The 27,130-nt window shown below is 41.1% G+C and overlaps 1 protein-coding gene across 1 annotated transcript in view; it reads left to right on the top strand.

Moving 5' to 3' along the window:
- brinp2 (bone morphogenetic protein/retinoic acid inducible neural-specific 2) overlaps positions 1-27,130 on the top strand; it is a 121,586-nt gene that overhangs the window by 67,816 nt on the left and 26,640 nt on the right. The window contains exon 5 of the mRNA XM_084545977.1: positions 5,578-5,814. Within this exon, the coding sequence (XP_084402103.1) occupies positions 5,578-5,814 (237 nt within the window). The remainder of the gene's footprint in view (positions 1-5,577; positions 5,815-27,130) is intronic.

Raw genomic sequence — 27,130 nt, 5'->3', positions numbered from 1 at the left:
CTACAGTGCACCACAGACAAAATTCCTGCAAAACTGTCCCAAATTTACCGTTAAATACACTATAGCCACACGACTGTTTCCCAAGGTTTTGTAAAGTTGATATGTACTGTGGAAGACTTTCACCCAAGGATACGCTCACTTGATTGACTGGCTGGTGAAAGGGCTTTCATTTTAGCTTCCATTCAAATGGTGGAGGATGTGACTCCTTTCAGTTAATCCTCCTTTCTGAGTTTATGTGTATCTGACAATTCCCAAAGAGTTGCGCTAAAGGCCCCTTTTAACCAAAATAAGTCTGCCATATCATTTTCCCCTCTGTGACATTCACACAGGCTTAATTGCATCGTTATGTGAGTTGTGTGGCTTTAAATGATAGGAAATGCCAAATAGGGGCTAACGTTCAGCCTAGACACATTATGTGACATATTCAAGCGTGCGTTTTATTCATTTTGGATCAGTAAATGTGAGCCGCATGATGAACAAGGTAAGCCTTTGGCTGAATACTAATGGGCCACTGCCATAATGACATGTGTCAAAGGTAAAAAGCAGCAAGGTGAGAGGAGGAGGAGTCACCGACAAGTGCCTGCCTAACAGTCGTCCTGAATAAATTGTGCTCATTTTCGCTCTGCATTTTCAGAATGTTCTGTATGAAAATCAGTGAAGGTAAGATGGACACACAGACCAGATACTCCTTCCAAGTTTTCAAAAGGGAGAAAGATAGCAGGTGTCAGAATTAAAATGTTAATCTGTCAAGTATTGCAATATCAAACATTACTTGTATTATCCTAAGGCAGCATGTCCTTTCATTTGCACCTGTTTTCTGTATTAACTTCACTAAACTGCTATTAAGTCCAAGTGAAACAGTGATTCTAAAGATTCTAAAGATCACTGAGATCCCTCTTTGAAGGGAGTCAGATCTTGTGGATCTCTTGCTTTCAAAGAGCCGCTCAAAAGACTGGCTCATTTTGATATTTATGTATTTTTAAGATGCCAGTCTGGGGATAACTTATTTTATCCTAGAAATAAACACTGTGATCTGGATCAGAAACATTCAAACATCCCACCAATACATACTACAATATAGATGCTAGACAGACAGGTGCTTTATTTATCGTAAACACCTTAATCGAAACTGGGTCCACTGCTGTGCTCACCACTAAACCAGCTCCATCACCAACACGTAGCAAAGCTGGAGCTTCTGTGTGCATTTGTGTGAAACGCAGCACAAATAAATAAATAAAAATCACAGAAAAAGAAAGAAGGGCTCACAACTGCGACTCGGTTTCCATAGTTCGCTTTAAAGAGTCAATATCTGCAATATCATCTGCAACGGATTCACACTGCCTTCTCTATAGATTTTTTCGAACATTCAAATGTCTCAAATTATTTCCATCATGGATATCAGCTTAAAAAAACAACTGTTCTTCAATTACTGAAGGATAATTCAGGTCACTGAGCATTCTTCATTTATGATCACTAATCCTGGTGATTTATGGCTTGTACAACTGTCCACCTAAACACTGTATGTAATATCTAGAATGCATAGCATTTTATAAGAAACAAAAAGTAAAAGATTTATTAATTTTCAATAACCAACCAAATGGTTATCTATACTGTACTAGACAGCCTATACTGTAACTCCAAGATGCTGAGCGCAACTACTGACAGGAAAAGTTAATATCACCATCATACCATCTCGTGACGATTCAGTGTTTTGCTGGGAAACGTTTAGACCTGGCATTCATGTGGATGTTACTTAGACATGTAGCACCCACCTAGACCAGACCAGGCACCCCCACCCCATAGCAATGATGCTCCTTGATGGCAGCAGCCATCCCCAGCAGGATGCAGCCTGACACAGACACACACACAAAAACGGTTTAGGAACAACTCAAAAAAACATGAAGAACAGCACAGCAAGGTGTTGACCTGGCCTCCAAATTCACTAGATCCCAAACTGATCAAATATATGTGGGATGATCCACAGAGGCCCCTCCCCTCAACCCATAGGACCCAAAAGCCTACACAGTTTTTGGTAGGTAGTCATAATGTTATGCCTGATCGGTGTATATTATTAGCCCATATTAGCATTCAACCACATCTGGTGCAAACAGAATTTCGGAATAAATTAAGAGCCACATTTATGAATTGCATCAGGAAGTGATCGGCTGGGCTGCAGGGGTAAAATGTACACCACATGCTAACCATCTGGAGTTCCTTTTATGCTTAGGTCTGAACAACAAAACTACTTTGTTGGGTGCTAGGGTGAGGCTGTGGATTTGTCAAAATTTAATATGAACAAATTCTCAAATCTCAAGAAATTGGCAATTATTTTGTGCACTAAAGCAGTCCCTAAACCTAACCTGACCATAAAAACATAAATAATGCAGTGAGCACTCACTTTTATTATTATCTGTGCCAAATGAAATGAGAGCTCAGTGCTAATGATCTCACTCTGAGCAGCAAGGCTTATTTGGAAAATACTTCTACTACCACTGGTACTACCACTTTCCAACACTGTGACAGTGTCGGGAATAATGACAGACGGGAAACAAAAAGAAGCGCACTAGGGACACAAATAAACAAAAAGCGAGGTGGAGGAGAGACAGAGAAACTGGAATAGTGACTGGTGAGGGGAAGAGTGTTATTTAGCTGTCTCCCAAACCGAAGAAACCCCTGCCAGATTTGGAAAGTCACAAGCACACACATTCCCCCTCTCGCACACACACACAACCATGCAAAAACCTCAAAGCACCTGCCAAAGCATGGAAGGGGAAAAATGTGACTAATTACATCTCTTTCCAAGCCATTGAGAGAGTAAATACCAAAGAAGAGACATGCATATTCATCGCGGGGCACAGCGGGATTGACTCGGCTGTTGAAAACCACCCAGAATGCGAAGGGAAGAGAGGGGGAGCTTTTGACACAACAAATTAATGATCATTAGACAGACAGACAGGGAGACAGACATGGACCACCAGACGGATTCAGAGAAGCAGCGGGGGCAACGCGCAGCAAGTCCTATGAAAGCTTCCTGCTGGTTTTCTAAGAGATGACGATGCACTTTTGAAACAGCACATCAGCTCTGGATTTGGTGTAACAGGCTGGGGCATGGAACATAATTAACATGCCCGCTCTATTTTTAATATGGTTTCAATAATTGAAGCGGGGAAATTAAAAAGTGATGCTACCCTACTGAATGAAGACGGACAGTATTTCCCACAGATGCGTTTATCTGACTCTGTGGGAAGAGTTCTCAATTAGTCCATCGGCAGTTTAACATTAACAAAAATCAGACTCCCAGTAATGATCAAAAGTTGGCCAGCTGTTGAGTTGTGGAACAGTCATTTATCCTTATGATCTTCTGTAAAATGTAGCATATATGCCCTGTAGTGGAAGTTTTATGTGCACTGAATAAGTTTACACACTCTGAATTTGGACAAAATGGCGGAGAGTAAATATAGTACACTGTATAGTAAATATTAGTTTTATACACAGCAACCAGTAAAACCTTCACATCAGACAATGTGGAATTATTAACATCAGGAATGATTGCCATCAGTGATGACTGCTTTTAGTGAATGTGTTAGGTGCTACTGTTGCTTCATATGAAGCACCTGCCATTCATGCAGATGTTACTTAGACATGTACCACCCACCTAGACCAGACCAGACACCCCCACCCCATAGCAATGACACTCCTTGATGGCAGCAGCCATCCCCAGCAGGATGCAGCCTGACACAGACACACACACACAAACACTTTAGGAACAACTAAGAACAGCACAAGGTGTTGACCTGGCCTCCAAATTCATTAGATCCCAAACTGATCGAGTATCTGTGGGATGATCCACAGAGGCCCCTCCCCTCAACCCAAAGGCCCCCACTACACTACAGACCTACACAATATTAGGCAGGTGGTCATAATTATTAGCCCATACTACATTTAATGGAAGTGAGCCATTGTGTTTTTATGCTTTAAAACTTTCTGCCATCAAAATGCTCCATTTTAAGATGCTGAAAGTGAAGCAGCTGCACAATTCACTGCCACTGGTGACTTTATTATTCACACCTGTGCTTTTCCTCCTGCAACGATTAAAAATGTTAGATAGCTGGCTTTGCACGCACAATACCTCTGCGTGTCTGTGAGCCTGTGTGGGACTGTGTGATATTTATATTGAAAAATCCTGTTTCCTTCCAATTTTCCGCCCACTCTGTCATGTTTATGTATGCTCATGATTCACTATCACAGTCTGAGGATTAGCGGAAGCATTTTCAACTTATGCATTTGCAGTACCTTTGCCTCACGTCACCGTCATTAGTCCCCCTGGATATTAAACTGACACATCCACCTGCTACCTTACTGAATCTATGAATATGCAGATATTTTTAAATTCTTAATATTAACTGTTGTCAGTGAATGGACTTCCTCACATTTGTACCAGGGCTTCAAGTACTGTATGTCATTTAGTGCCAAGTGTTGCCAAAAACTGAACATCCAGAAGAAATGAAATATAACATATTCTTAAGTGGATCTGGACTTTTAAAAATACCAAATGTTTTTCTCAATGCGGGAAAATAATTTAATCTAGAAAGACAGAAACTAACACTTAGGTTAATTATCCATGGATCATAAAAATAAGGCGTCACATCTATCGTCTCCATAACTCTGCCACCCTCTATAGAAAAAAATAAAAAATAAACTAACTTCCTTCTCTGCTGAGGATTTGAGGTCCTCCGTTGCACAGCGGGGAGAAGCAATAATGAAAGGCGGAAAGTCGGAAAAAAACCTGCACATGGCAGGTTGGAACAGCAGGTCGTTTGTGGCGACTGCGGACTGGATGACAGTTGCTACTGACTGTTTGCAAAACTGCTAAAATATGCCCCTGGGCAGGTTTCCCAACTTTGTAACTCATATGCACCTACAGTACCTTTTGCACGAGCTGCTGCTGAAAGTTGTGCAAGTACAGAAACAGCTCAGTGTCTTGTCCCTGGGATAAAGCCACTGCACAGATACTTTATGTACAACCAGTGACATCTCTTCACCAATCAGGGGCAAAACAGCGAGCCATTTGAAATATCTGCTTTTCCAGAACCCAATACAATATACACAGCCAGCTGATAAGCTGTTGTCCATTCACATTGCTTCTATTGGCCTCTATGACCTTACATCAGTCCCTCTATGATGTTATACAGGCTGTGCTTATTTACCGTGTATAATGGACCTTCAGTTAAAACTAAAAGAACATTTGTGAAAACGTGTCTTTTAAACAGAAATATTACATATACTGTTGCTTTTAAGGAAACTGAAATTTCAGCATCCTCATCTGTTGAAAATGAATGTTTCTAATCCTGTAAGGAACAGTACAAAATCTATATTAAGGAATTTTCATTTCCCAGTGCTCTCGCATATATCACGCATTTTTTAATTTTCTGTACAAAGGCTAAAAATGCAGCATCACATTCTTCACATTTCTATTTTTACGCTGTACAAAAATAAGGCATGTGGAATCAGCCTGTTAAAGAAGACCATTCTGAAAAGGGAGAGATACCTTACCATGTGTTTTGCTTTTGCTCGCAGGCTTACAAGATGTCCTGCCAGAGTTTCTGCGTGGGCGTTTTGTGGAGGCAGCCCTCAGCTATGTGGCATGCAACTCAGAGGGCGAGCTGCTCTGCCGCAATAATGACTGCTGGTGCCGGTGCTCTCCCCGCTTCCCAGAATGCAACTGTCCCTTTGCTGACATCAAGGTCATGGAGGAGAACCTGGAGAAAAGCAAAGAGGCCTGGAACAGCTTCAACCAAGAGTTCATGGAGTCAGGTAGGCTAACTGTTGACTGTTTAAGTGCCTTATGCGATACCAACAAAAACAAAGCACTTCATATTATATGCACCGGTCAGCCACAACACTAAAACCACTGACAGGAGAAGTAAATAACATTGACCATTTTGTCACAATTCAATGTTCTTTTGGGATAAATTTGGGGCTGGCATTCATGTGGATGTTACTTAGACATGTAGCACCCAACTAGACCAGACCAGACGAGGCACCCCCACCCCATAGCAATGACACTCCTTGACGGCAGCAGGATGCAGCCTGGAGGCACAATATCAGCAAGGTGGTCATATTGTTATGCCCGATCTGTGTATGTTTCTATTGAGTCCATACTTGCCAGCAAGATGCAATTCAGAAACACCAGCATCAGCGCAAACAAGGAAATAAGCTTGATGAAATGGTGGTCCAGCATAGTGTGGACCAAATGAGATGATTCTGAATTATTCTGATACAGCATAGATCCTCCTAAGTTCCAGTCAATACACCAAACAAGGTTTATCACACTTTTAAAACCCCCACAGTTTTTTTTTGAAGGGATAAGTACTAGCCAATATTTTCAGCAAAGCAATAACCTTTAAAATAATCCTCTCTCGACTGAACCCTTTTAATTACCGATTTCACTGCAAAAATGTTCTGCCTGACAAAAATGTTTAATTCCTTTGAGTCAGCTCGAAAAAAAATCGTACATTGAGAATTTAATTTCACATTGCATGCCGCTTTGATGATAAGATACTGCTGTTGGTGCAGTGTTGAGGCCGGCTGTAGGTGTACTCGCCGTGTTATACAGTATATAAATAAGAAAGATGAGCTGTGGGCAGCTGGATAGGGGCCGTGTTGCGTAAGTTTGTTTGGTTCCAGTTCCAGATGCAGCAGGTGGGATGGAGATGATTTACTGCTGCAAGCTGGATGCAGTTTATTCTCAATAACACTTTATACAGCATGTACCTGTGAAGTGTTCCTGTGACTATGTTCATAATTACTCATAACATTTACAGACAGAGATGATGAGTGATCACCCACAGTACCTGATTTACAGCCTCGCTGCTGCATATTTCAAATTTGCAAAAAGACACGTTATAAGACAAGATCATTTTCCACAATGCTGCGTATTACATATTTAAGTTTGTTTCTGAAGGGGCATTTAGTGATGTGTGGAGAAGACTCTACACATCATGGAGAGCTGTTTCTCTAAGTCGGAGGGCAGAGCAATCTTTTTAAAATGAGACACTATGAAGCCATAGATTTACTTCCTCAGTTGCAGCAAAACACTTTCCTACATTCAGAAGCTCCTGTTGTTTCTGAAGTTTTCCAGTCCAACCCTAACCTTAATCCTTCCAAAAAAAGAGCCTAATACCCAGGAAAATAGTTGTCAATTAGATGAAGAAAAGCATGTTATTTTATCTTTTAACGGTTACACAATCCTGATTTAATTGTCCTGATGGGCTGAGACGTGATCTGAGGTTAGTCATACTTTACTGGATGAGAACACTAAAGTGCACTAGCCGGGAAGCCAGCTCAAACTTCCCCCTGCCCACAGTATTTTTGTGGAGCAATTAGGTCTGGAGTTGATCCATTGGGAATTCCTCATGCCTGACAGAGATCTGAATGTCCAATTGAATCATTTGAGCGTGCTTTACGCAGTGACGGACAGAAGAGGTACCCGTCATGCACGTCATCTGAAATCCGTCTACAACAAAATGGTTACCACCGGAGAATGCGGGATGTATAGATTCTGCTAATGTGTAGTAACTTTTAAAGGACAAATAGATAACATCCAATAAGGTATTTGATGAGAAGCATACATCACATAATGTACTGCTCTGATTGACTGTAGGACTACCCAGTTGCATGCAGAGGTATTTTCTTTCTCTCCATCAGTTGAAACACGCCCCATAACGAAATCCAAATGGCATTTTACCAGACTCACATTCCGGAAAGAGCAGAATCAGGCTAAAGTTTTGCTCATTAGCAGTTAAATATGTACAGTGAGAAAGTTTAGTGAGAAACTTTAAGCTGATCATTTGGTTGCTGGACTTCATAGACTTAGAAATCAGTTACAGTTATAAAGAAATTGGTAACAGAACCCCACATACACAGGCACAAAACCCTCTTTACAGTAAAACATTTGGCTTTTGGCAACGCCAGTGGTTGCAAATACACTGGTGATTTTGCACCTTTAAATGTGAGTCAAAGGACCAGTGCATTTGATTTCTTGGCATCTTGAGTTGAGGCCGACAACAACATAGAGGCCTTTGTAAGAGCCAGCTTTTTTTGATTTCTTACATTCATTCATTCATTCACTCATTCATTTTCTGTAACTGCTTGTTCCTGTGAAGAGTCTCGGGGCAGCTGGGAGGAAGCTGGAGTACCTGGAGAGAACCCACGCAGACACAGGGAGAACATGCAAACTCACTTTTCAGATTTCTCACATGACAAACCTTAATCCTGTATGTCCAGGATTTAACAGAACAAAAGCCAACTCGGTTGCTGTTAACTGATAGCAGAACCACTGAATACAAACCCGAAATGAGTAGTAATACTGTTTAAAAGTGCGTGAGGGATATGTAGGAGTGTAAATTGCACTTATTTTGTTTTTAATCACGAAAGTTTTAGAGTTAGACTTCTAAATTTGTGAAGAAAAAGTAACAAAGCATTTCTGCCCCCTTACTAAATAGAAAAGATAACTGCGTGACTCATTTCTGTTGAACTAAGCTGTCTTTGAAAGTGGATAATTAAAAAAAAAGTTATTGTCTCAGCTTATTAATGCTCTAAAAACACAAGACGTTCGGTGCAAAATTGCAGAGTGGAATTCAGCCTGTTATCCGTTTTCGGCTTCCTCGCTGAAGCCGCTGCAGAATTGGACCTAATGTACTCATATGTAAAAAAAAAAAAGTTTTTCAGTCAAGTGAAAATAGTGCCTTAGCATGCGGAGCCACGGCGACAGAGATCCCATCAGGTGTACAATCTCGCTCTTGTTAAATCGATTTTTCAGCGAGCCGGGCCGCTTTATCAAAACTATTCATCATAGACAGTGAGACACAGGTGTGTGATGTAATGGTGGCAATGATGCACGACAAGTTGGGCGTCGCTTCCTAAATTGGCAAAAACAAAAACTAAATAAATGCCTTCGCTGCATCTCAGCCCATCACGGGCTCGCTTCTTAATGACTTGGAAGGTGCAGGCGGGATTTAATTGGAGGCAGGTTTCTGGAAGTTTTCCTTAAAGTTTGAGAGCACGTCGTGCCTCCCCGCGGAGCTCGGGTGACTGTGCTGCCATTTATGCGGAAATTGCTTGCGGAGCGACATTACTGAGGTAAACACTGTATCTGTGCATTCACTTAGCCTCATTTTGACAGCGCCTGACTTGGCAATTTTTTATTTATTTTTTTGCAGCATATTAAATCTTTATAAAGATGCGCCGACACTACGTTGAAAAACGAGGAGGGAGAAGTGTAATTGCAAGGCTTTACTTGTTTCGCTTACGTTAGGTTTTTCTTTTTTGACAGGAGCTCACCTTTGCGCTGTATGTCATAAAAAATAAATAAATAAATAAAAATGAGGCCTTTAGTACTTTAAGCTGTTTGTGTGTTTGAGCAATGAGCTAAAAATACCTCAGAAGGCTCCTTAGCTAGTCACACACCAAGGACACACACTCACACACACAATGGCACAGACAGGCGTATACTGTACCGCCATGGGCACGCCGGTATTCAGGGGGATCATCAAAGTTTTATCTAATTTTAAGGAACACAAAATCCACTTACACGTTCACACACTTGCGGCCGCCTCACAAGAGGAAAGTTGGGATGAAAAATGAATGCAGAACGATGGGTAATCTACATGGCAAATATTGTTTGACTTTCAGAGCTCAGTTTTAGTATTCATTGTCTCGCCTTCCTCTGCGCCCTGTATTCCTATCTCTGCCCTTCTCCTGCATATTCTCAACCAAACACACATGTGCACACAGACACACACACAGTGTTTTAGCTTCTGGGGGCGCCTAGGAAGTTGGGATGAATCTCGTCTTCTGGGATGGGCTGATAAATTTATTGTGGCAAGAGGAAAACAACTAGGAGGACGGGGTGTGTGTGTGATAGATTGTCCATGTGTGTGTCAGATCGACAGAAGGAGGACAAAGGAGAGACTAAATCGTTGTGTGTGACAGGGAAAAGAGGAGAACAGCACCCTCAAACCTCAGCTGCTCGCGATTTCATAACCAAAGTCCCAAAGCCGGCTAGCTTGAGCTACACACGCGTGAGCATGCAAACTAATCGCAAGAGATCTCTGCTTTGTTCTTCTTTTCTTCTTTCTGGATAGATCTCGCATGTTGCGAAGGAAATATGGGGTGGGTAGGTGCGAATAGGATGCGTCCGGAATATCACACATTTGGTTTTGTGAAATTGGAAAACACAGCCAGCTCAGAGGATTAACACTTTATTCTGCTTAGCTCCAGTTATCTGTCATTTATTGATGAGTAATCTCCATAGGTTGTGATAAAAGCTTAAAAAAGAAAAAAACACAACAAAAACACCTGCTAAAATTACCCAAATCCCAAGAAAAGACTAAAACCAACATGTGTTTGTGTGTCTTTCACTGTCCAGTTCGTTCCTACTTAGGCAGAAATTTGTAGAGCAGAATCACAATTCTATAGTTGAATATAGTTGAATAAGTATTCTAGTCACATGAGGAAAGAAGGCATTTGTGGGGCTGCAGATTAGTAAAAAATTGGTTCATCTAGTCAGTCCCCCATTGAGTATTTCTGCAAGGAGAATGTATGTGAAATTGACTCTGAAGAAACTACAGTACGCTACCACAAGAGTTTGGAAGAGTATTTTGTTCTTCTTTTAACTATCTACTAGCTTAGTCTCATTAAATGTAAAAGAAAAGAATTAATTTATGTATTCATTTATTTCTCAGTTTAGCATGAGACTTTACTCTACCAGGCATCATTATGAGCAGTCAGCAGCGTTTCAGTGACCTGTGCTAAGTCCCCCCTCCCCCCCACCTGAGCCTGGAACGCTCGCTTCAAAAGATAATTAACCGAACTGAGCCGACACAGGTGACACAACGCTATGCTGACTCACAGGTTGAAGTGCCAACTTTAAGAGCCAATCTCATAATGGAACTCTGATAAGACTTACAAGTAGCACATCAATAACAAGTTCCACCGAACAGACAGCCAATTATCCGGGATCTTTAGGATTTCACCCGAGCCGACATGGCGAACGTGAGGTCTCGGCCATCATACATGTTGAAGGGAAGGAGGACAGGGTGTACCTCATGAGGCCGCCCATACATGAAACATAAGATGGAACTTTTTGGTTATTAAGATTCAATTCCCAGCTCCAAGGGTGGCTACGGGGCTGTGTTAACTCCCCGCCGAGTGAACAGAGAAGGTAAAAATCCAGAGGAAAACCAGAACACTGACCAGAACACATTTGACATTTGTCCTCCTTCAGATCATTTACTTTCATCCAAATTCAAAAGAAACCAACTCAGTTATATATGCCTGCATTTTATTTACTTTTTGTTTTTGTTTTGTGTATACGCGTACACGAGACCAAGTAGATTTGAGCTTGGTCTCTAGCTAGCAAAGCAAAAAACAAAGCATTGTAGTGTGATTTGGTGGACATGCCTGCTGCACGGAGAGAATGTGAGTAGAAAAGATTCATTTGTTGTTTATTAAACAGAAACGCAAAACTTTTACTGGCAGCGAGAAGTCAGTGATCCATGAGAAGTTGTGCATGGCAAAGGAACTTTTTTTCTTTTGCACATAAACTCCCATAGGAAGCCAAAGACTTGTGAAGAAAGTGTTATGCAGTAGTCACTTAATGTGCAACACTAGGTGTTACGGAGGGTGCAGCCTTACTAGTTTCCTCGATTCAGATGTTGAACAAAATAATAATAAGCTAGTTTCTGCTTAACTGGTTCCTTGAATGAATTGTCTGAGGAGTCATTGGAGAAATTCTTGCTCTTAAGTCCAGTGTACACAGTCAGAGCAATGTTTGATGTGTGAAGTGAAGCTGAAGTAAACAGATGCCTGAGATACTCATGCCACTTAACCCTTTGAAAATTGTGTAAAGGTTAAGAATAGAAGAATTTTGGGAGCTAGCATTAGCTTCATGTTAAAAGGAAAGAACAATACTGAGTGTGATTAGAGTTTGTAATGTGTTTTTTGCATCTTAATACTGATATTATCAGCAGCATATGTTTTCTTGTCTTATAGTGATATTGACATTTTTCCAATCAGTCTAAACCCCTGGCTGCCCTTTTAAAACAAGTGTCTTACCTCCCACTTTGCAGTGCGGTTATTGTTGGAAACCTTTATGCCCACATTCTGGGAAGTTCCCTGCTTTGCACACTTGATCACCATCCCATAGCCGCCTCGTCCCAGGATTTTCAAAAAGGTGTAGTTTTCTGGGACTGTGAACATGTCTTTGACGTATATCTCAAAGAAAGATTGTGATGAACTTGAGGAGTGCATCTTTCCTTTTTGCAGACTGCTGAAAGTGACAAAGAAAACAGATGAGTTTATTCCCTTTAAATGGTGCATCATCTGTGCATCTCCTCTTAAACATATATCAACGAGGTTTGTTTAGGAACATGCACTACTAATACCCCATACCATTGGAATTATGATGGATATATATGTATAGAATATACTACTAAGATCATTCAAGACATCAACTAATTAACAGTAATAACTAACAATAATAAAGCTAGATAAGATTATTGAAGTGTGCTTTTTTCACATCTTGATGATTTGAGCTGTTTCCTAATCCTCTGTCTGCCTCCCAAGCAGCTTGGAGCATAAAAACTAAAACACCAAAAAGCTCTTTGAAATGGCTACAATCACTTCGTGTTACAGGTTGTTTTTTTTGTTATCTAGCCAGCATCAAACGTGTACAATGACAACCAGCCACACAGTTGTGATTTCAATTTGCTGTAAAAAGTTGAATGTACACTTTAACAAATTTTAAGACAACTGTTAAACTGAGTAGTATATTTAATGACTAGTGTGTTTCAGTACACATCTCACAGTACTGTAACAAAATACATGGTTCCTGTTTCCTCTGACCTCATTTGGTTGTCTACCTAAAGCTCCAAAATGGTTGCTACACGAAACAGAACAGTGGAGTTACTTACTTTTCAAAATGAAAAAGCTTGGTCTGTTGGCTTTGGTCTAAAGTTGGATGTCTTTTGTATAGATATCTCAGTTTTGCACTTCGGTCTGTCCAGTTGAGTGAAATGAGCAGATTCCTCCTCTCATGGGTCTGAAGGATTCCAGAACACATCTGTGATGGCACATGTGTCATGTTCTTTTACGGAATGTACAGAATGCCCATTAATTGGTCAAGCCATAGTACACTAACAAGATATGGCAAAAATAATTATGTTTTTATTTGGTGCCAACCTGATTATCCATTAAAGTGTGTTGATGTTCCCCCACTGATAAATACACCACCAGTTCCTGAGTTACCAAGGCCACTGAACTCGGCTACAAAGCATCTCTGCTGCAGACTGAACCAGTCGTATAAAATAGCTGAAGCATATGTTTTAAAACATATCTGGTACACATTTCTACTGTCTGCTTGTCGAAGGTCCACAGTCAGGGTAATGGGCAAGGTCAAGGCAGGGTCCTACCTACTCTTTGCACATCGATTGCTATATGAGCCCAGGGGTTAGAGGGGTCTTACATTTTGTCAGAAAGTATACTTACTTTCAGAAACTATATGGACCCCTATATGGACCTTTTGAATTTTAAATGTGTAACGTTGACATTTTTCCCATCGGTCTACACCCCATAACTCAGAATGACAAAGTGAAAACTAAAGTGTTATGTTTAAATGCGTTCGGTGGTGGTGGTGGAAGCGAGCGAGCCGACACATGATGAATTGTACTAATGCAAGAAAAAGTGCATTACTTTGAACAGCGTTTGTACTCATCCTTGGCCTTATTCTTATCAGCTGATCACACACGCCATTTTATTTATTTTACTTTTTCATGTTGTTCAGGGACAGCTGCAGTGGTTAGCACTGTCACCTGAAGGGTTCTGAATAAAACGTGTCGGTCACCTATAGGGTCTGTCTGTGGGGAGTTTGAATGAATGGGTTTTCTCCAGGCGCCAGATTTTGCAGTCCGGAGATGTGCATGTTAATTTGTCATTCTCAGTTGGATGCGAGCGTAGCTTGTTGTCCGTTTCTGTGTTGCCTGACTGTCTTGGTAAAAAGGGCTACAATTTGTGTGTAACAAACTCAACTCCATCTTGTGGTCTTGTCTTCTCTACAACAAGCCTTACGGAGAGCTGCTAGCTCGACCTAGTCCCTACACATTAGTACACTATTAATGAAACACTGCATATTGTCAATGAGATGAAGAAATAATTCAAATATTTAAATGATGTTACGTATGTAAGGAGCTGTGGCACCTGCTACATCACAGCACCGGTCAGAACCTTAATTGGTTGTGTTGTGCTTGCTGAGCCAATATCAAATGTTAATGTCAAGTGGAGAAACACGTTGGTAATGTGACCATTAGGCCAGCTAGTCAGATCATGAAGTAAAGCACAACAGTGTATAGATTAAACAAACAATGCTAACAGAGACAAATTACACACACATCAAATCTAATCTGACTTTAAGTGTGGCAGAATGAACGTACACCGCAGAGAGCTGCTCTGCTGAAGTATATACACAAGCAGAGGAGTGAGGTTTGCAAGTAAAAACCCAACAGCAAGAGACGCAAGAGATAACTTCTGTAACGGTGCACATGCAACAACAGAGTCTACTGGAAATCATTTACTACAATAATTGCTCTGCGTGGTTACACAAAGTGGCAGCAAAGTGAAAATGAAGGCATTTTAACAACAATTCGTCCTGTGGTGCAAAGACTATTCCTCCTCACAGCTTGATCATCCTCCAAGCAAACACAAACCTGGCTTATTGTCAGATGTTGTCAAAAGAAGTACGCTCGCAAATGGCACAACGGCAAGTGTTTCTGACCTTCGCCTAGGACGTTAGGGTGGTGGCTGGGTCAACAAAGTGTGTGACTGAGACTAGACACTACAGCTAACAGTTAATGTTGGTTTGGTTTAATTATATGACAACCGTCTTCCCCTAATTTTAAATAAAAAATATAGTAGTTTGTGTACTTAAATGTGGCCAAACCTTTACCAGAGTGGTGGCCATTGCAATTTTGCAACAGCCATTTGTTTTTGAAGGTACTGACGAAAAATGTCACACTAGGAAATGCTCAAGGGTGTTGTTTTTTGAGACTTACTGCTTTGCGATTTATAAAAGGAACACTGTTCATCATTTGGTTCTGTACTTGCTTTAAAGTGTCAGTTCACAAAAAAAAAACTAAGCGTATTTTCTCTGTGGCAACTTGTTTTGTTTTTATTTGTCCAGTTTATCTCGTTCTATCTGCCATTGCACTCGACTCAATACCAGTCACATTCACACAATACCATAAGTCGCATGCACAAACAGTGAAGAATGAAAGATTCAAGGTTCATTTAAAGTACTGTTGGACTAGACGCCGTAACCTACACATGTAGCCTACGCCTGTGCGAGCCATTTATACTTGTGCGCTCATCAGTCTGGCTTGCTTTGTAACAACGCCACCCAAACGCTACTCGGCACTGTCTTTTTTGCCAGTCGGGTTAATTTTTGTTTCTACTTCCTGCTTCACTTTAAACAATGGCGACTGAAACTTAAGCTGAAATTTTGCCGAAGACGAGTCATACAAATGTTTGCATCTCCAACCGTCCTCAGTTAACCTTTCCTCGATGTGTTCTATCTGTACTGATCCAAAACATTCAATTCGAAAACTGCAGAGATGGAGATACAGCCGGAAATAATAACGCAGAAATACTCTTCTACCAAGTGAACCAGTCGCATCTCTTGTAGTCTGCGTCGCCGCATCGCGTAGTTACATTTCTGGGGAGGTAGTAGTGCCTGCTTGGGGTCTCCGTATGGTCTAGACTGTCACCGTAGCTACAACGTCAAATTGACGCAGAAGCATAATCCACCTATTAGAGTCACAGAGACACTTTCCAGAAAGCGATCAACAGAACATGCTGTGAGCATTTTACAACTGAACAACTTTGTGACGTAGTAGTAGTTCAAATTAAATTCCAATTCCAGAGTGAAATCTCAGCAACGGCTCCCACCATCCAAAGACATGCTCATTAGGTTAATTGGTGATTCTAAATTGTTCGTAGGTGTGAATGTGAGTGTGAATGGTTGTCTGTCTCTCTGTGTTGGCCCTGCGATGGACTGGCGACCCATCCAGGGTGTACCCCCGCCTCTCGCCCGATGGCAGCTGGGATAGGCTCCAGCAGACCCCCGCGACCCTTAACAGGAATAAGTGGGTACAGAAGATGAATGAATGAATGAATCTCAGCAACGGACATGTCAATACCATAACTATGTTCATTCAGTATCACTTAAATCCAATGACAGCCTTCACTGAGAATTGTGTGTTTGACAATTTTATTGGAGCTATGATTAAATCAGTCGCTTTTTGCTGCTTCATCATTAGATCACTGTGACCACACTAAAATTGTGTGCACATACTTTGAACGCAGCATTATGTTCAGCCTCTTCTGCTTATGTTCCCTTTGCTGGGTGGTGCATTTAAATCAGTTGTCTCACTCCTTTTTCCAAGTACAGCAGCAGCTACACATTACATCATGAATGAATTCATGAACCTAAATGTTTATCACTCTCTCAGTACACCTCTTGTAATGGTTTCTTAACCTTCTCCATCCTGCATCATATTGCTCCTCTTGTAATTTTGCGATGCATTACCGGCAGTCTAATTGTCTCTCTTCCTTCATTATGTTAATGAAAAATCTTCCCTGCAAGCTAACAAGATTCTGTTTGATACTTGGTACCACCTACAAATAGTCCTGGCATGGATTCCACTCAACACTCTCAGGACCCCACTGCGTTGAATCCCTGCCCATTTCTGTCTTTATTGCAGTCATAAAGCATGCTGTCCCACAGTGTAGATGTAGCACCTGCACTTCCTGGATTTGTCGAAACAACAAAACAAGGGGGGATTTTTGTTTGGTTTTAACTCCCAGAGGTGGATTTCTCGGCTGAAGATGTGGTAACATTACCTCTGCTTTCTCATTTCATTTCTCTCATTCATTTCACTCAAGGGATGTGTTTGGCAGAGGCAGTCTTACCTTTCTCATTATTTCTTAATTTTTGTCTTTGGTCTCATAGTCTTTCTTTCCCTTTGTCTGTGTATCCTTCTTTTTCTTTTTGTACAGTAGGGATCTCAAAGCTAATCTGTCTCTGGCCTGCTTTTGTTATACATCGCTGTAGCATCTTTATAGTGAGGGCAAATACCAGCATGTGTTTACACTCTGGATTAGACAATTTGCTAGAGGTCAAGGTGTTCATACTGCCACACGCTTTATCATAGCCATTGTTTGGATACCTGATGTACAAATATACCTTATGTAATTAATATGGTAAGAGTAACAACTCCCACAAAGAATGATTCACCTAGTATCACTGACTTTCTGAAAATGAAAAGAAAAAAAGGCATGTTGCAAAATCATATTGTCTATTTTATTGATTAATTCTACTTTTAAAAAGGAATTCAGGTAGACTGACCGAAAGGACAGAGTTAACTTCATAACATGGGCTACAATGATAAAGCATTTCTATCGAGTACAACATACTTATAATGATAAAACACGAATGTGTGTTTCGAAACTTTGAAATAGCAAGAACTTTAATAAAAGCCTGCTGATGGGGGAAAGGCTTTCAGAGGAGCTTGTTTGGTTTCAAGCCAAATGAAGACAAAAGTAACTACAAAATATATTTTTTTGTGTTGTAATTCTATTATCGAATTCCATACCAAGCATCTACAAATTTCCTTAATCCAGAGATGAGAATAAAACTGCTACTGTACACCAACGCACTGAATTCTGTATCTGCGAAAGCAAAATCTTGTGCTTCTGTTTTTGAGCCAGGAGTATGGCTAATTTAAATATGTGACTCCCTAAATGAAAATTGGGGCTACTGAGAAAGGGCATGTCTTAAAGTGCGTTAATGTTGTAGTGTTAGTCCTTGGTAGTTAAATGAACCTAATGACAAATGACATAGTATATCAAAATACTATATCCTGCATAAAGACATATTGCACTAAAGAGGACACTGGTCAAACTGGGTTTTTGCTCCACACTCTTAATGACCTACAGGAATTCAAATCAGGCTGTTCCTGATGATAAATAGCTGTGGAACCTGTTATGGATCTCCTCCAAAGCCAGCCAAGAATAAATTTAGTAAAAGAAAGATTAAATGTGTTAAATGCTTTGACTCGTTTTATGATTATGAAGGGACAATATTTCCATTCGACACGATTTTCAATGATTTAAAATCTAAGCTGAAAACGGTTCTACGATTGGCCTCAATAATCAAGCTGACACAGATCTAGGATGGAGTGCCTCATGAGGAATGTCTTCAACTGAAAATTCCAGCATGTCTTAGAAGTTTTCTTGTAGTTCGTTGGAGCACTGCAATGCCTGTGCAATCCCTCTTAAAACATGGCAGTCAAACGTCCGTTGAGAGCTGAAGAGTTATTCTTCTGACCTTAGGCTGAACAGCCATCAGACGTAAAAGATGTAAGTGAAGAAATGATGGCTTTATTTACAGGATTTTGCCAAAGAAGGAATTTTTTTGTTCTAAAACTGCAGATCAGCAGTTGCTCCTGATGACCTAAATGCTAAACGTTGGGTTGGGTCCCTGTTCATTTTGTCTCTGTCAAGGCCAAGTAAACTTTTGCTCTTTAAAAGTAGAGAAAGATTGTACCCTAAGAACTGGTTCATGAAAGATCACCTTAGTGTTATGAATATCATTTTGGTACAAATAATATAGAATGGCTTGTTTCTTAAGGTCTTTCTTATCATGCAGGTCATGCAGGGTTAGAGCTATCCTAGCATAGTGGCATGATAGACATTATTAATAAGGGGGTTTGACTTGATAAGATAATCCTTTAAGATAAGATAATCCTTTAATTTAGACTGGGGGGCTTTGAATTTCTGAATATGGAACAAGAACATTTTCTAATTTTTAATTCTGTTCCCAAAGCTCTGAATACGTAGGTCTACTGGAACTGCTGAAGAACACCAATTCAGAAATATGAAACCATAACAGAGGCTCAAGGGTGTTGTTGCACACCATGAACAGTATGATGAAAGCCATGCGACGTTATTACTGCCTGGAACTTAGCCGCCAAGAGGCTGGAATGTACTTTTCATGTATCTGTTTATTCATTTAAACATGTAGCTTCCACATCTGGGTCTTTAGCCACTTCCTGACATGTGAAACGTAGTTTACATGTCGAAGCATAGTTTATTAAAAGTCCTGAAACTTAAGTTGTACCAAGATTCTTCTAGTGTCCAAGCTCAGTCCCAAATGCCTTAGTACACACACACGCACACACACGCACAAACATTTCAAACATTAATTCACTTCTAATGGATTTCATGAAGCCTTCGCTGAATTGGTCACCCTCGCCTCATCAAGATGTTATTCAGCTCCTCATTGGTAAAAGATTAGGTGTCTTCTATTTCCAGGCTTGAGCAACTGAAGAATCACGTCAGAGATCACTAAGGAGTACTGGCTGTTACTGAATGAAAAAATCCTGAAGAGTTAAGAGCTTCTTCATACATAAGTTAGAGGGTGTATTGAACAGTAACTTAATTTACATTCCAGAGGGTTTTTTTTTGTCCATTATTGTAAAAGCCTCATTATAAAAACACAGGCATTTATTTCTTTCCAGCCTGGTGTCATCTAACAGCATATGAGTAACACACCAAGTCATGTCGCATGGTATCAGGGAGCGATTCGGTGACTTACATCACGTCTTGTAATCTTGACGAAGGGGTGCCTGCTCCTGTCCTTCAGCTTAACCCTAACCATCTAGCGTGTCATTTAACTGTGTACAATGAAATGTGAAAATGTTAGAATGTGTTCTTATGACATGCAGCATGTGCCTAAAATGCTCTGCTATTCACACACAATTAGCTGATTTCACATTGTAGGTTTGGTTAAAAGCATTGTCTGCTGGTATTAACAATTGTACTCAAGTGACTTGAAATTACTGGCTTACTAAAGACCGATCAGCCACAACATTATGAGGGGAAGTGAATAACATTGACCATCTTGTGACAATACAGTGTTCTGCTGGGAAACTTCTGGACCTGGCATTCATGTGGATGTTACTTAGGCATGTACCACCCACCTAGACCAGACCAGGCCCCCCCACCCCATAGCAATGACACACTTTGATGGCAGCAGCTATCCCCATGCAGCCTGACACAGGCAAAAACGGTTTAGGAACAACATGAAAGAACATGAAGAACAGCACAAGGTGTTGACCTGGCCTCCAAATTCACTAGATCCCAAACTGATCGAGTATCTGTGGGATGATCCACAGAGGCCCCTCCCCTCAACCCATAGGACCCAAAGGCCCCCACTAACAACACTCTGTTGACAGATGCCATAGGACACCCTCAGGAGGCCCATGTCCATTCTCTGACTAAACTAATGAAGCCTACTGTAAAAAAAAAAAAAAAAAAAAAGTCATATCGATACAACAGTGTATTGCTTTTATGCTTTACCACTATACGAAAAAAAAAAAAAACATGAGACAAGAAACAAGGAATTTTCTGATCCTTTGAACGTGGTCATTGCAGGCAGATATCTGATTGCGGGAGGTTATCTTTTCACCTGACCTGCCACTCTCTCCCCTGCCTCAGTGTCAGGTACTCTGGCAGCCTACTCACTCTGATATTGACAACTGTGGTCAATTAAAGAAATAACACCAAAAAGCAGTATTATTCCACACTGACAAGGAGGATGAGAGGAGCTTATGCTACCTATTGTGCTAATAAAAGTGTGCGTGGTAGATTTAGCGAACTGTTGCAAATGGGTCTTTGTCATCGTTGTCACGTGGCCTACTTTTGGAATTCACTGCTTTTTTGTAGTAGCTGAGCAGAATCTGGGGGTGGATCCGCTTCACCACACCTTATCCCAGTACACCCGTCTTCTGAAGGATGTGTCCAGTGTAGAGTTCAAGGTATAGGGGTGAAAAAAAAGTTCCTGGAGTCAGTGAGCTGTCTGACCATAGGCAGCTGATGCAATGTCAGGACCCAGACCTGTGGAAAGGAGACACAGCTGAGCTCTGAGCTAGAACCACACTGTGTTTTTAGAGGGAAGAGATAAAACAGTTCCCTCCTTCTCACAGGTGTGCTGCCCTCATATGAACTTAGGCATCTATTGACATAGAAGCTTTTTTTGGGCCATTTGGGGGCAACAAAAGCAGCTGAGAACAACATATACACATATCAGGCATAACATTATGACCACCTTCCTAACATTGCGCAGGTTTCCCCTGTGCCTTCAAAAGAGTTGTGACTCATCAGAGAATGGACATGGGCCTTCTGAGGGTGTCCTGTGGTTTCTGGCAACAGAATGTTGTTAGTGGAGGCCTCTGTGGATCATCCCACAGATACTCAATCAGTTTGGGATCTAGTGAATTTGGAGTCAGGGTCATCACCTTGTGCTGTTCTTCATGTTCTTTCATGTTGTTCCTAAACCGTTTTTGCCTGTGTCAGGCTGCATCCTGCTGGGGATGGCTGCTGCCATCAAGGAGTGTCATTGCTATGGGGTGGGAGGTGTCTGGTCTGGTCTAGGTGGGTGCTACATGTCTAAGTAACATCCACATGAATGCCAGGTCCAAAAGTTTCCCAGCAGAACATTGAATTGTCACAAGATGGTCAATGTTATTTACTTCTTGTGTCAGTGGCTTTAATGTTGTGGCTGATTGTTGTATTATGTTGATAGAGCAAGCCTATCAGCAAGTTTTAATTACACATTCAACCACTGCAGAGCATTGCCATTCATCATGGTTGAGTCTTTAGCTAACTGATGAGTGTAAACATTCACTCTCTTATCTCTGATTTTGGTCTCTACCAGACACTTGCTCATAACTCAACTGCTTAAGAGTCAGCTTGTTCACTGCTACTGTGAACTACCGCTGTCAACTGTTATGTGTTGAACAGAAAGTGTACAGTGGTCTTTTATAGAGCTCTTCACGAGAAAAAAGGTGCCTGCTGGGAGTGAAAGCAACGCTATGAGAGTGCTGACAGTGAACCAGAATAGTAAAGATGTGGGCTAGACAGATAGACAGTGAGCTGACACCTACTATGAAGTTCTGTGAAATCAAGGTGGAGTTGAATGGACATTAAGTGTTTTAATGGCTATTCAGACTGCCCAGCTGTTTGGAACAAGATATCCTAAGTCCTACAGGCCAGTAGTATGGTCTATAGAAGATGGCACCAAAACATTTCGTCAGGTCAGAATTTCATTTTAACACTCTGGTATCTTGTCATTCAAAGGCTTCCATGGTATTTGCTGTGGACCTTTGATCACAGGAGGATTCCTAATATTTTCCGTTACTCCTTGACCTTTCTCCTAGCACCACCGCCAGGCCAACATTTACAGTTTGACACCAGAAATAACAAAATCCCAGGGCTGCAGAGAATTGCGGTGGTATTTTCTGAGCACATTTGTTCTCCCTAGAGGCTGAACCCTTTCCATTTCCTTGTTCAAATGACAGTCGCGCATTCTACGTGTGCAGATGCTTCACCCTCTCTTTAAGCGCCTAAAAGCCAGATGCTCTGCTGTTTATCTGCCACAGCTAATTAGACCTGCACGTATAAAACTAGAGCAGAACATAATTGCGGTGTGTTTGTTCTTTTATTTTGTACTGTTCATCTCAGTAACACACACATACACACACCTCATGAGATCCTCCACTTAAATGACCATGTGTTCTTGTTTTTTTTGTTTTTGTTTTGCTAATGACATTCACTTTGATTATTGTGGAAGTGGAGTTTAATCAGAAAAGTGTGATCTCAGTCCAAAACTCATTCAGTTTAGAGAGTAGCTTCTTGTTCCCACACTTACTTCACCCCATCTTGTTTCCCTTTCGTCCTGCAAACAGAAGGCAGCTACTGTTCACTATTGGAGTGTTACAATAGGAACCAGCAGGAGAGTAAAAGCATTTAAAAGGCCTGGTCAACACCGGATTCAAAAGCGTGTGGAGTGTGTGTGTTGTTGATTTTTGTTTTTTGTGGAGTCTAACACACAGTGGCTACCAAATATACATAATTTTCGTACAAATACCAATTACCCTGATGCCACGTAAACTCTAAATCATCATAATCAATTAAAGACACTACTTACATAAGTAGCCATGCACCAGAAAATGTATTAGATGGCAACATGAAAACCTAAAACTTATTTATAGAGTTTATTAATCAAACAAATTGTATCCTATCTCTTTATGTATACTGCATACTCTTTTTGTTGGAAAATGTGTTTATTAAGTCTTAAGTTTATTAAGTTATATGATATTTGTGAGACAGTATCGACATGGAAGTATTCACTGATCAGGCATAACATTATGACCACTGACAGGAGAAGTGAATAACATTGACCATCCTGTGACAATTCAATATTATGCTGGGAAACTGTGGATGTTACTTAGACATGTAGCACCCACCTAGACCAGACCAGGCACCCCCACCCCATAGCAATGACACTCCTTGATGGCAGCAGCCATCCCCAGCAGGATGCAGCCTGACACAGACACACACACAAAAACAGTTTAGGAACAACTCAGATTCACTAGATCCCAAACTGATCAAGTATGTGTGAAATGATCCACAGAAGTCTCCTCAACCCATAGGACCCAGAGGCCCCCACTAACAACATTCTGTTGCCAGACACCACAGGACACCCTCAGAAGGCCCATGTCCATTCTCTGATTCACAACTGTTTTAGAGGCACAAGGGAGACCTACACAATATTAGGAAGGTGGTCATAATGTTATGCCTGATCGGTGTATGCAAATAACATTTATTTTTTTTAATTTTTTTTTTACTGAATAACTTAATTTGATGAGTTAACTAAACAGTCCACTGGACATCTTGTCAAATTAACTGAAGATTTTAAGTTCTGTGATCATTAAATATTTTTTTGAACAACATTTTATCCAGTTTCATTAAAATTATATTTATATAAAAATATATATTTTTACTCAATCTGTATGAGTTTTTTGAAGTAAAAAATCCCCATTTAAAGAACACAGATTAACAGAAGTCCGCCTTGTTTGATCTGCACAACTAAATTTTTTTGCTTCTAGGTGCAGATCATTTTAGTTAGTTATTAATATTAGCAATGTAGCATCAATATCCAAACTTTGTTTTTTGGGGGGGACTTGCCTGTGTTCGCCTTTGTTGTATGTATGTAAATAACTTGCTGAATCTGACAAACAAAACTGTATATTTGCCAGTAGTTTCAAAGGTAAATTAAGCCAAACATTGGTGCTGATGGTTATGATGCAAATACAGTATTAAATGCTACCATGAGTTGGATTTGAAGTGCTTTCAATATAGTGATTAAATATTTATTAAAAGCACAGCTTGTAAGAAGCACAAGAAGAATCATATTCATAATATGCCCTATGTGTCTGATATATTGTATATGATGATGATGATGATGATGATGATGAGATGGTTCAGACAACCCCTTGAAACACAAATGAGAAGAGAAAGGATACACATGACTAAGAACATTTAGCCTCCGAATAAAACAGCAGGCTTAGTGCATTAAGTTAAACTGAACAATGCAAAATTCAAATGGTCAAAATGCAGTAGCTGTTCAGAAAATGACCGGAGGAAAGAAGCACTCTTCGTCTAATACATATTTCACACAGATATCATTAGCATTCAAATCTGTTCATCTCATCTCCAAAAAAAAAAAAAAAAAATGTAATAAAAAAAATCCCAGACCTGCTGGAAATCATTTGGAATTTTTTAGCTTCATTAAAAATGGATCTACTCAGAATATATTTATACTACTCCATCCGCTTCTTCACTCCACATCATGTTTCTGTAATGTTCTTTCTTTTTAAAAGAAAAAAATTTTTTTCCCCCTCTCTGGCTTTGGCGGTCAGTGGTTGACCCTGCCTCATCAGCTTTCTCAACCCGCAGCTTATAAAACTCCTCATTATGGCAGCGCTAATGCAGGCATAGGAGGATGAGGGCTAAAGAGGAAAGAGGAGGAAGACAGAGAGAGTGGGCAGGCTCTTGCTTTATGTGTGTCGTGGCGGAAAAAGGATGATCTCCCTAAAGACTTGACCGCTGGCACCGGCGAACCAGCACAGATGTCTGCGGAGGAGGTTTTGGGAAGAGGGAGTAGAGAGCGGCTGCGGATTGGAGGATTATAGTGGAAGACAGAGGTGGAGAGATTCTCTGGAGTGACAAGTCGACAGACATGCTGCAGATAGGTGCAGTTTGATTTTTGACAGAAACAAAAGAGCCTGGGGCAGAAGAAAAAGGAGACAGAGGCAAGAAAATCCCAAAAGAACGTCAGCTTATCAGTGGAGCTCAATATGCTCTTTTCCTTCCTTACGTGTACCACATCCAGGCCTATAAATAGCCCAAGGGCACGGGCCCCGAGCTGACAAATAGGCAGGCAGCAGCAGTTCATCTCGGGACGTTGCTCCGGGTGAGAGGAGGTGATGCCGTGGCTCCGCGAGGCATAACCTGGTAGCTATTAATCCTTCAACACGTGTAGGGAATAAAAAAAGGATGAGATGGAAAAGAAGAGGTGAGTAAATCAGGGGAGAGAGAGAGTAGGAAAGTGAGGGAAGAGGAGAAGGGAGGACATGAAAGCAGAGTAGAAGAGATTAGAGGAAATAAAGAGGGAGGAACAGACGAGTTGGAGGAGAGGGGAGGACAGGTGATGATATGAAGGGGAGTGTAGGAGAGAAGAAATTAGCGGAGGAGGAGGATTTCCAGTGAAAAAGAAGGAATATAAGGAAGGAAAGTAAGAGGAAATGGAAAGCAAGCAAGGGAAAAATGAGTGGCAGGACACGGTGGTCAAACAGTCAGTGTAGAGAGGAGTCAAGTCAGGTTAGTTCTTTTACTCCCCTGTATCTCAGACGCACCTTGGTAAAGATTTGTGACAGAACCATCATTTCTCATTTGTTTTACCAAGCAGCCTCTGTGAGGTTTTTTTTTTTTTTTTCAAAGCAGAGGATAAAAGAAGACTCCCTACTGTAGAATACACACTCTCACACACGCCATTTTGCTCCTCATTCCAAATCTCTTCTCCTCCCCTAGTCTTGATCAAAAGCCACCCCTTATTCCTGAAGATAGAGATAAGACAAGAAAGAGGAGGTGCAGTCCTTCCCTCCGGGTGGAAGGGCGGTGGGGGGCGTCCATGTAATGAACACTCTCTTATCGCTTCTCCCACCTCACCTCCCGGGGACGACCTCCATGAAGCGTAACTAAGATTGTGGCCTCGAGGCCATGGGGACACATCATTTACCAGGTAACCACCACCGCTGGGGACTGACGATGATGCAGTTTGCCGAAGTCTCTTGTCTGCCACGCTGAAGCATGAATGGCCGAGCCAGGCAGTCAGACGTAGGTTTTAACCCAGGAGAGTCGTCGTGAGGGTATTAATTGGTTAACATGCACTTTGGACTTGACGAGTGAGTGCGTTTCATGTCGCCCGGGGAAAGCGGTGGAGTTAATTGAGGATTTTTCAAAGCATGTGTAGAAGAAAATACAGACAAACAGCAAACATACAGTAGATAACAGGAGACTGTGATTTCTTTGGCTGTAGGACATACATATGAATATGAATAAAACTAGCTACACTTTTTAGCTTAAACATGCGCCTCTGATTTTATATGCTGTATATAACAAATCAGAACAGTGTGTGTGTGAGAACACCAGAGGAGCAAAGCATCAGCCTGGTAGATAAAGCAGTCACCTGAGACTGTAAGACCAACCTTTTGCAAGTCAACGAGTCAGTCGCTCATACATGGACCCCGGAAGGCTTGAAACATCAACAGGACTCTAAGAGCCTTTATCAAGAACCCCAATGGGGCTGTGGAAAACCGTGCTAGAGACACCATCAAGTGCAGCATATGCCAAGGAGACACTCTGTCCCTGCTGCTGTTCTCCATGGGCCTAAACACCCTCAGTTGGATTATTATCAAGAGTGGGTATGGATACCGCCTACAGAATGGTGCAACCATTAGCCACCCCCTCTAAGTGGATGATATCAAGCTGTATGCCAGGAGTATATAACAACAGGGTGTAACAAGCAGGCAAAGTGTATACGGAATGTCATAACCAAGGTACTGGCAGAGAGTACAGAAACATCTGTGCAGAGTAGAGCAGAGTATAAACTGGA

The sequence above is a fragment of the Chelon labrosus genome (genome assembly GCF_963514085.1).
Source record: "Chelon labrosus genome assembly, chromosome: 6".
NCBI classification, from domain to species: domain Eukaryota; kingdom Metazoa; phylum Chordata; class Actinopteri; order Mugiliformes; family Mugilidae; genus Chelon; species Chelon labrosus.
This window is presented reverse-complemented; position numbering and strand designations above follow the sequence as displayed.